At 36.1% G+C, this 11,187-nt stretch overlaps 2 protein-coding genes across 2 annotated transcripts; both read right to left on the reverse strand.

The window, feature by feature from the left end:
* Positions 1–7,209: 7,209 nt before the first annotated feature.
* Positions 7,210–9,511, reverse strand: LOC145059834 (uncharacterized). Its single transcript, XM_079007611.1, has 3 exons — positions 8,372–9,511; positions 8,045–8,294; positions 7,210–7,970 (listed from the first exon to the last, which is right to left on the reverse strand). Exons 1-3 carry the CDS (start codon positions 9,509–9,511, stop codon positions 7,210–7,212), a joined length of 2,151 nt encoding a protein of 716 aa, XP_078863737.1.
* Positions 9,512–9,550: 39 nt separating this feature from the next.
* LOC145059835 (uncharacterized) lies at positions 9,551–10,768 on the reverse strand. The gene is made up of 3 exons (XM_079007612.1): positions 10,547–10,768; positions 10,150–10,461; positions 9,551–10,071 (listed from the first exon to the last, which is right to left on the reverse strand). The coding sequence occupies exons 1-3, from the start codon at positions 10,608–10,610 to the stop codon at positions 9,551–9,553; spliced, it is 897 nt and encodes a 298-aa protein (XP_078863738.1). The 5' UTR covers positions 10,611–10,768.
* Between the last annotated feature and the right edge of the window lie 419 nt (positions 10,769–11,187).

Consider the following 11,187-nt stretch of genomic DNA (forward strand, 5'->3'; position numbering starts at 1 on the left):
TACAGCGGGAATCACCAGAATTTCAAGAGATTGGCTTGTTCTTATGGAAGTCTGAGAAGTCTGAGGTTCCGAAAAGTTTAGGGCCTGAACTTGATCTTCCCAGCTGAACGATTGAGCTACCATTGCCATGTTTGCAGACTGATTGTTTGAAGATGATCCTCTGTTGTTGCTGTGAACGTAAGTTACTGGCACCATGGTTTTTTCGGAGTTTTCTCGCTGATTGGGTTTTGGACATTCCCTTGCAAAGTGTCCTAGTTCATGACAATTATAACAACGTAACTTTCCTTTGCTAAAACCCATCTTTTTATCTGAATTTACACCCTAGTTGTTCTTTCCAGTCTTTTTTGAGAATTGTTTAGCCCTGAATACTGCCATTGCCATTTGCCAAGTAATATCCATCTCTTCCACATCTTCAGGATGGATCTGATCAAGATCAGTGAATGAGAGTTGTGGAGAGAGCTCTCCAGCAACAAAGGCATTGTAGCAGTTCACTAGCCTAGTAGCTAAAGCCATATTTTTCTCCTTTTCTTTTGTAAATGAACTTTGGGAACCAATTCCATGAGATTGAACTGAAACATTTGTGGAAGGACTAACACTAGAACCAACTTGAGATATGGTTTGAGGGATTTGAGTTTGTTGCATGTTAGGTATGATGTATGGTATGTTTTGATGGACTGTATGAGGTTGAACTTGAGGAACTTGGATTTGAGTATTTTGAAGAGTGGTGAAGCTTGAAAAAGCGATGTTGTTATTTTGAAGTCCAAGATTGGCTGTAGAGTACGAATTGACATGATTGATTTCTCTTTGTTTATCATCAAGATCGCAAGCTTTGATGATTGCCATTGTTTCAGACAAGCTTAAACGGTTCAGGTCTTTTGTCTTTTTAATCACTGAGACATTCATGTCCCATGATTTTGGAAGAGAATTTAGTAACTTCTTGTTGATTTCAGATCTAGTAACCATCACACCTGCTGAGCTCATTTCAGTGGTTAGTGTGATAAATCTTTGCAATTGATTTTCCAATGTTTCTCCCAATACATAATTGAATATGTTGAATTTTTGCTGGAGCATGTCTTGTCGGCTTTGCTTCATGTCTTCATTTCCTTCATAAACTTCTATGAGTGCTTCCCACAATGCTTTTGCTGATGTATACTCATGAAATCCTTGTGTAATTTCAGGAGACAACGCCATAGTCAGTGTGGCAAGAGCCTTTTCTTGTTCTTCAACTCGTTCAAAATCATCATCAGTGTAGTTTTCAATCTGTTTGTCAATTACCGTTCCATCTTTTAAAGTAGAAGTAATCCGAATTGGTCCTCTCAAAATGCTTCTCCAAATTTTGAAATCCTTCATTTTGATGTATTTTTCAATTCGGTATTTCCATTCAGGAAATCCTTCAGCTGATAGCAATCTAGGAATACGAGTAGTTGTTCCCATAATTGCATCCAAATCTTGATGAGCAATCATATTTTGAGATTCCATTATAGCAATTTTCAACCGCACACTAACACTTTTAAACACACACTCCTTAACCGTACACACTAATCCAGCCGCACACTAAACCAGCTGCACACCGAATTGAGCTGCACACACTAGGCTGACCGCACACTGAATTGAGCCGCACACACCAAGCTAGCCGCACACTGAACTTAACAGCACCTGTTTTAACCGCACACAATTATAACACCTTAACCGTACACAGCACAAACTTTTAATCGACAAACACTTTAACCGCACACACTATTGGCAGCAAACAAGAAGTTTACAGCAAATACAGTAACAGCACACCAATCAGCAGCAAACACAATAACATCACACACTTAATTAGACACGCTCCACCGCACACTCACTTTAACACCAAACCTTCAAATTCAGCAGCAAACCTTCAAAGTCAGCAGCAAACCTTCAACAGTTCTTCGATCAAAATTCTTCAAAAAAACAGTGAAAGTTTGCACTCTCACACTAAAAAATAACTTCAAGTGATACCAAATTGGCTCTGATACCAATTGTAAATGTTTTCTCTAATTATACATGCAATATTGTTTCCAAAACATTAAGCCTACAACTAGCATACAAATGACATAAACATCATAAAAATGAGTTGTAAAATTACCTCTTTGTTGTAGCTTGTAGTTTTGGCCTTTAAGAACTTAGCACCAATAGTATGAATGCCTCAAATGGAATCACAACACACCTTTGGACAAAGGATGACTTTTGAGAGAATATCCTTACACCAAAAATCAGCTCAATGATCTTTCAAGAAATAGTGCACAATTTTGGAGGCTAAGGGGCTTCATATATAGTGTGGCTTAATTAGGTTTACACCATGCAAACCCTAATGTGCATGACTTTCCACATTTCTTAGGCTCCATGGGTTTTAACCTCCATGGAGTATCCATGGTTCACCACATGGGTTTTGCCCAACATAAAGAACTATGGATCACAAGCCCACTTTATAAGAATGAATGATTTACCAAATCAATCCCCATTTATTTAATTAGTCTCTTTTAATCACAAAATTAATTCCAAACTAATTCTTGATCAATACTAATTAAATAATATGATTTCATATTAATATATTGGAACTTATAATATATTAACAAATAATAAATAACCTCTTCTCAAAAGTCCATCCTATCAATCCAAATGGACCATGCTACTCTCGGGTCAAGTACATACCAATTATAGTTATGGACTTAGATACTAATCCAACAGAAGGTACTGCCGAAAATGAAGTTCAAGATGGGACCCATGCTTTTCTTTTTCATTTTGTGGAGTACATCAAGGTATATAGTTGGTTTTGGTCCTTAATTTTGGATCAAATGTCTATAAAATTTGATAGTTAGATGAAAATTCTAATGTAAGTAACCATTGTAATGTATTGTTTATTTGCAGAAACAGAAATATGTTCCTTTGATGAGCATGCTACTGAATTCAAACTACATACTCAGGTGCTCCTTATCCATTCTTCTTTGTGAAAAATGTAAGAAATAGTTTTTCAAGATACAAGATTAAGTTTATCTCCTCCAAGTTGGTGAGAACCTGTTACTTGTTGCAGGTAAATGGAAAGAACTTGTAAAACAAATCAAGTCCTAATGGGTTTTTGGTCCTAATAGTATCATACTTTGCATATTCTCTTATTTTAAATTGTACTTTGAGAAATCTTAGCAATTGGTGGAAACATGTTGCTTGTTGCAGCCTTGCAGGTAAAATGGCAAGAACTTGTAAAACAAATCAAGTCCTAATGGTGTTTTGGTCATTGTAGTATCATACTTTCCGGATTTTCCTATTTTAACATTGTAATTTGAGAAATGATAATTGTATTAAACATTTTTAAAGTATTAAACCATTTTTATAATATGGTTATTAATTTAAGTTATTTATCAGAATAAAGTACATGATGCTAATTGATTAATATTTGGTATATGAATGATTTTAAGTTGTTCAACAATAGTCATGACAACAAAAAAGTGTGACTAAATGTCAATCATAGTCACCATTTAATCTATTATGTGTTAATAAAAGCCAATACTAGTAATGAAAAACAGAAAAACGTGTGACTAAAATTAGTTATGGTCAAGATTTAATATATTACATATCACTAAAGTTCAACAATAGTCATGGCAGATGAAAAAAACATGTGACTAATAGTAGTTTGTGGTCACATTTTAATATATTACGTGTCAGGAAAAGTCAATAATAGTAATGAAAAATGGAAAAACATGTTATTAATAGTAGTTTATGGCGATAATTTAATATATTACGTGTCACTAAAAGGGAACAATAGTCATGACAAACGAAAATACATGTGACTAAATGTAGTTTATGGTAATGCTTTAACTACTATGTATGACTAAAAGTCACCAATAGTCATGAAAACAATACAACTTGTGAGGGAAAGTAATTTATGATAATGGTTATCAGAAAATGATTGAAAAAACTACAAAAATTGGTACCCTGTGGTGACGATTTTTACATATAGTAACGGTTTTTATGGTTTATACTCACCACAATTAAACGTTACAATAAGTTACCTTTAATGTTGCGATATTTCCTTACACATTGAATGAAAAAAAACTTGTTATAAAATGTCTATAATGACAAGTTTTTTGCGTGACCAAAGACTAATTTTTTACTAGTTGGAGTCATTAGCGTTTTAATTAATTTAAAAATGTAATTATACGATTTTCGATACTAATGGTCAAGTAATTAATTATATAAATAAACAAGGCTTAATAGTACTAATAATAACAATAATTAAAATAAATCAATTAACTTAGATTAATAAGGAATTATACGTCTAGGGTCATTTTCCTTATTTTCAGAAATTATATATGTTAAGAGAATTAAGGATGAGGGTGTTTTATGCCAAGAGACCAAACCTCGAGGACCAAAGCTTCCATTTCTATAAATTAATCATTTGTCGCTTTCCTTTAAGGACGAGAGGCGCATGTTGTCTTCTTCCACAATTGGAACCTGCCAAAACCCTACTCTCTTGATAAAGATTCAATCCCTCCTAGAAACTAAAATTGCCACTAATAGAATTTTTTTATTTTGGGAAAATTTCAAAAAATAGACAGAAAAAATCAAAATTTCAGATATACACATGGATTTCGCAGAGGTGAGCTCCGAAGGCTCCGTCGAATCAACTTAATCTCCGAGGAATCGATGTGAATAAAAAAATTCTCAAGATCCATTCCGCAGAATTACCTTCGAGGAATGAAGTCATTCCGCAGAGATAGCTCCGAGGAATGGATCTTCATTTTTTGTTCACATCGATTCTTCGAGGCTTATACTCATTCTCCAATTAATTATTTTCAAAAAAATATTATGATGTTATGAAATTTTCTTGACAATGTTTGAAATGAATGTGAAGTGGAAAAAAAATTAGTCTTCTAATCGGAGATCTTTGTATAAAAGAACCAGTGATGGACCTTAGTGGGGCATTTGGGGTCCCGGGTCACTGCTCAATTTCCGGCACGCAGTGTAATTTTTTTTCCTAATAGGTGCACTTGCTTAATGTACGAGAAACACCCTTACTAAAACAGTCTGCATCCGCCACTGAAAAGAACTATGGGAGGTGGAAAAAAAATTCTGAACTCGGAGGTAGCTCCGCGGAATGTATCTTCAGATTTTTTTTGTCACATCAATTCCTCCGATATTAAGTTGATTCCGTGGAGCCTTTGGAACTTATTTCCGCGAAATCCATGTCTATACCTGAAAATCTGATTTTTTTGTGTCTATTTTTTAAAATTCCTCCCAAAACAATGTCTATTAGTGGTAATTTCCCTATAAACTAACTCTAGCAATTGATTTAAGGGTGCGTGTTATGTGCGGCTGAAGAGAGAGGAGAAAGGTCAAGGACAAACGTGACGCCGTTATTGAAGGTACTGGTAGCCTCTTCCGGTGGTTTTGTCGGCAGTGGAGCTGAGAGAAAGGGGCAATGTTATGGAAAAATAAAAGAAGAATATTCAAAGTCGTTAGTTGCTTGGTTTTGATGCTCCAAAAGAATGATTTCACTAAGAACTTCCGGCAAGATCTTGATCTATGGGGTTCACCGCAGCTTAGCTTTGGGTGATGGCAAGTTAGCTTGGTAGCTACGATTTACATTAGAAATGGTTCAGAGAAGGCTGGCCTACCTTGAGTTTTCACAATAGGTGAGTGAGTGTGTGGATGTGCAAAGGTCTCAATGAGAAAATCGTTCATAAAGTTGTTGCTCCGATCTATACCTTGTCACATGCTAGTCTGTCGAGGTTTGACCACATCGATGGCTTTTTGGCAGGAAACATTTTATGAGTTCTGAGAATCTTCTTGGTCAAATGACAAATGCTAATGCATTGAATAATAAGAAAATGGGCATGGACTTAAAGCATGTGTTAATTCCTAGACGGGACATAGTGTGGTACTCATCCTTTTCTTAAATCATATTAAATACAAATCCTATAACCCTATGTATAAGCATTTGTACAATATATAGGTTATGCATACGTAACTTTTAGGCTCAATCTTTATACATTTAAAGGTTTATGTATGTTTATTGTTGACAAAATTGCAAGTTTGGTCCCTATGGTATGTCAAAAATTGGATGTTTGGTCCAAAAAGTTTTGGGGTTGTACTGGTGGTCCAAAAGCTTTGATTTGTTGTGGAATTGGTCCAAAGGCTTAACAGCCGTCTACCCCCTCCGTCTGTGTGAGGGTATTTTTGTCAATTCACGCTCATTCCTTTGATATCTTATTAAATTAAACCCCCCTAACGTCTACTCTCCTTATTAATAGATCGAACATGTGTTTCATCTTTTCCCTAAATCGATATCTCCTCCTGCTAAAATCAAAATCGTGTCTTCCAAACTCAAAATCAACAATGGTGAGGTGTTTTTGTGGTCAAATGGCGATAGTGCGAACGGCTTGGACTGATAAGAACCCTGGTCGACGTTTTTGGGGATGCCCTAAAGAGGTTAGTATTCATGTGGTTGGTTATGAAGATTTTTCACTGATCACTCAATTCCTTCTTATATTTTGCTAGGATTCGACATGTGGGTTTGTGGGATGGATCGACCCTCAAATGTGTGAACGGTCAAAATCAATAATACCTGGGTTGCTGAGATCAATCAACAAGCTAAAGACTGAAGTTGGAAAATTGAAGGAAGAAAATCAAATGTTCAAGTATGATATTGGAAAAATAAAGGAAGAAAAATCAAAACTAAAGTTGTACCTGATATGTAGCTGGGTTTTTTTTGGGTTTGTTTGTTTTCTGATGAAGTAGTTCTTCCATGTTTTAGTGGTTTATTTTGTGGTAGATTTGGGAAAATTGCTATGTTTGTGAATGTACTCTTTTGGACATGCAAGTGAATGCATTGTTATGGTTAGTGGGTAATGAAGTTATTTGTTTCAAACATCCAAATATTTTGGTTCTACTAGACATAGCAGTGATGGGACAAACTGTTAATGCTTAACATAACCTAATAGTAACATAAAGATGCTAAAAAGTAAAGGACAATGATGCATAAACAAAAGAACATCCAAAGTTAATAACCATTGTTTGCACATACCAAATTCTTGTTACATGACCAAAAAAAACATCATTCTAAACGGAGGGTAAAGTTGTCCAAAAAACATCAAAACCATTAAACAGACACCCAAAAGAACAACACAATGGTTCCCAAAAGTAACACATTACATCATCTTAATCCAACAAGACAACACATCAATTTCCTCATTGCCCCTTACATGTTCTTGCATTATGTCCCTTGTTTTTACACTTGCTACAAGTGACAGTAATGAACTTCCTTGTGAGTTTTCCACTGCCCCCTGGACCATGACCATCTATACCACTAGCACCAATTGTTTGACTTTGACTTTGAGTTTGGCTCTGACTTTGAGATTTTTCCTCCATGGATCTTTGCCTCTTCTTCTTGGGCCTACCAGGCTGATTACGATGTGGAGGAGGGCTGATCTTTATTGGACAATCACTAACAGGCCACATGATACGACCTTTGATTGGTTCTACCTTGTAGGAATAAGCCTCTTTCCAGGTTTCAAGCCAATGCACCTTGTGTACATAAGTGTAAAGTTCACCCACATCCTCACCATTGTCAGCTTTATCAAATAAGACTGCAATCACATGCCTACAAGGAATTCCTGTTAATTCCCATTTCCTACAGCTGCATACCCTTTGGCCCATGTCAACAACATGTTGATCTAGCCATGGTCCTTGTACTTCATATTTGTCTGAGGAATTCCACCTGGCTATGTAGTTAGAAACATTTGTTGTGTTTGTTTCCATGATCTTTGTTGCTGTTGGAGTCAATGGACCTGCACACTTCTGTTGAACCTTTATCACATTGCAAATCCTCTTCATCATGTACTCCCGAATGTACTCTAAGCATGTGATTATTGGTATATCCCTACCTTCTATCAGTTTACTGTTAAACACTTCACATAGGTTATTTAAAAGCATGTCTGTGATTGGTCTACCTGCAAGATAATTGTAATTTAGAACAGCATACAACAAATTTGTGTAACTTAGCACTGAATTGAGAGTTGTCTACCTGTGAAATGGCTTTTAGCCCAATGTTGTGGTGGGATCTTCTTCAACCATTCATAAGCTTCTATGTCATATTCACTAAACTCTTTCATCAAACGATTGAATTCTTGCACTGTTGTGGCTTTGGCATAGTTCCATAACTTTTCTTTGTACTCAGTAGTTCTCCATCTCTTCCTCATGTTTTCATAGATATGTCTAAGACAGAATCTGTGTTCAGCAACCGGGAACAACTGTGCAATGGCTGGAATTAAGCCCTACAAAGTCATTAAACTGTGGTTAGTATAATACAAGTGTAATAAGAAAACTAAAATACATCAAGGAAATCTATTACCTTTTGTCTATCACTTATGAAAATGAAGTTTGAAAGTTGTGACAGGTCCAAATCATCTCCCAGGTACTCTAGAAACCATTTCCAACTTTGTGTGCTCTCAGACTCAACAATGGCGTATGCCAATGGGTATATACCATTGTTAGAATCTAAGCCAACTGCAGTCAAGATCTGCCCTGGGTAAGCTCCTTTCATGAAGGCCCCATCTAAACCAATAAAATCCCTTAAGCATGCTTTGAACCCCTTTTTCATTCCACCCAAGCAAATATAAATTCTTTGAAAACATCTTGAAGTTGCATTTACAAGATTTGGTTCAGGAACCAGTTCCAGTTTCACAGTTGTGTCAGGATTTGTGGACTGCAACTCTAATATGTAATCTCTCAGCACATCATATTGTTTTGTGTAGTCTCCCATCACATGTTTTTTGGCATCTGCTATAGCCCTAAATACCTTGTCTTTGGAGAAGCTCACATGATATCTTTTCTGAAGTAGTTCTTGTACAACTTTGATTGGCACAGTTGGGTTAGATTCCACTAGATCCATAATTTGTTTAGAGATGAAGTTTGCTGTGGCCGTTCTTACCTTTCTTGTATTGAGACATGAATGCTCAGGTTGGTAGGTTTTCACACACCAACTTTCTTCCTCACTTTTCCTAGATGCTTGTAAAACCCACAGACAAGACAATTCAGTACTTGTCTTTGTCTTTTTACTTTTGCCTTTACTTTTCTTCCCAGTGGTAGGTCCATCCACTTGCCCCTCATTGAATACTACTTTTCCTTTGCATGTGGCCCGCAACCTAAGTTTATCATTTTTCTTAATAAAAAGATTCTTCCTGGTTTCCAAGGCATGATGGGCAATTTTGTCTTTCAACTCTTTTTTACTTTTATATTTTTGTCCTATACGAAATGTTGGTTTATGAACTTCTCCTAAAGAACACCTTTTTTCCTTACCTAATTCTTTAATAACTTGTCTTCTCTTCTTGCCCATCTCAGAATCATCATCTGTTGAATCCCATTCATCATTGTCAATAACATCCAACTCCATATCTTCATGCTCCTGATTTCTATCTTTCTCCATGCTATTCCTTAGTCTTTTCTCAAAAAACTTTGCTTCAGTGTCAATGCTCATGTGGAAATCCCTCATATCCACTTCAACTTCAGGAATGATATTCTCCTCATCCACCTAATCACTATCCTCACTATCCTCACTGTCATTTTCCTCATCACAGTGACTACCCTCTCCCCTATCAGATATGCTCCCATCTTCTCCATCAGATTTGCTCCCATTGTCATGCTCCATTTCAGTCTCCATGTAATCATCCATGTTGTTGTCTATGTAATTATCCATGTAATTATCCAAGTTGTCTTCCATGGCAGCCTCATGTCCATGATCCAGTTCCACTTCATCTTGTACATTTTTTTCTACTTCTACTTGTGCATGTTCTTCTACTTCATCTTGAACATGTTCTTCCACTTCTACTTGTACATGTTCATGAACATCTGCATTTGATTGTAACATCTTTTGATACAAACCAATATCAAATTCTGTAGCTGCCTCCATAAAGTCATTGGCAATAAGCTCTTTTTGTCTATCATGAACCTCGACATGTAATGGTTGTACCTCAACCTCAACAGGGGATGATCTAGGTGGGCTTGGAAATTCTTGTACCTCAGCTGTGTGGTTTTCATTGTCATCATTTTCATCTATTTCATCCATTTGTACAATAGTTACCTTCTTAACAGGTTTAGGATTCATAAAGTAGGTAAGTAACTTTGTCTCACCATGTTCAGTATATACCCTCATGATTTTGTGATCACACACATATTGGGCAAAAGTTCGTAAATCATCATCATTGCCTAAGGGTTTAAGACCAAAGTGGAAGTCTCCACCAGGCACAAGGAAGTGATAGTAAATCACAGGAGGAACACCATACCTGAACCCTTTCATGATAGCATCCAACTCATGAACTGAAAACGTGTCTATATCCACCATGTCAACATAGTTCACACTTCCGTCAATGTATTGAACATCAGGAAACTTGGTGAACTCACCTCCATGGTATAGCTTGATGGTAAATAATGTTGGGTGGCCATCTTCAAACCAACAACAAAAATAAGTTCAGAAGCATGATTTCACATACAAAACATGTAATGTACAGAGAAATTACAAAATCCTTACCATAAGCCACCTTTGCGTTGAACGGTTTGTCTAAGAGCCTTATATTCCACATTGGTATGTTCATACACTGAAATAACACCGATCACAATAAAAAACTCAACTTGGAGGTTAGGGCTTCTGGGTAACGAATGAAGATGAAAGTGACAGGAGAGTCGATCGACGAAATGCACAGAGGATTTGGCGGCAGGTATCAATTAATTAGGATGATGAGGTTTAATTTAATAAGATATCAAAGGAATGAGCGTGAATTAACAAAAATACCCTCACACAGACGGAGGGGGTAGACGGCTGTTAAGCCTTTGGACCAATTCCACAACAAATCAAAGCTTTTGGACCACCAGTACAACCCCAAAACTTTTTGGACCAAACATCCAATTTTTGACATACCACAGGGACCAAACTTGCAATTTTGTCGTTTATTGTTTATAAGAATCAATCGAAAGACAAGGGATGATTTATTAAAATTAAAGTTTAGCAAGTTAATTTTCAAGATAATTTTTGGAGCTTTTACGCATTGTCAATTTTGTAACGATAATATGAAACATGGTTATAATTGTTGATAATATAGGTTCTAAAATAGAAAATTAAGGAAATAAATGTCGTTATAAGTCTTCCAATAGAAATTAGTATGTTTACATGAG

The sequence above is a fragment of the Lactuca serriola genome, chromosome 6, assembly GCF_051521515.1.
Source record: "Lactuca serriola cultivar US96UC23 chromosome 6, Lser_US96UC23_V15, whole genome shotgun sequence".
NCBI classification, from domain to species: domain Eukaryota; kingdom Viridiplantae; phylum Streptophyta; class Magnoliopsida; order Asterales; family Asteraceae; genus Lactuca; species Lactuca serriola.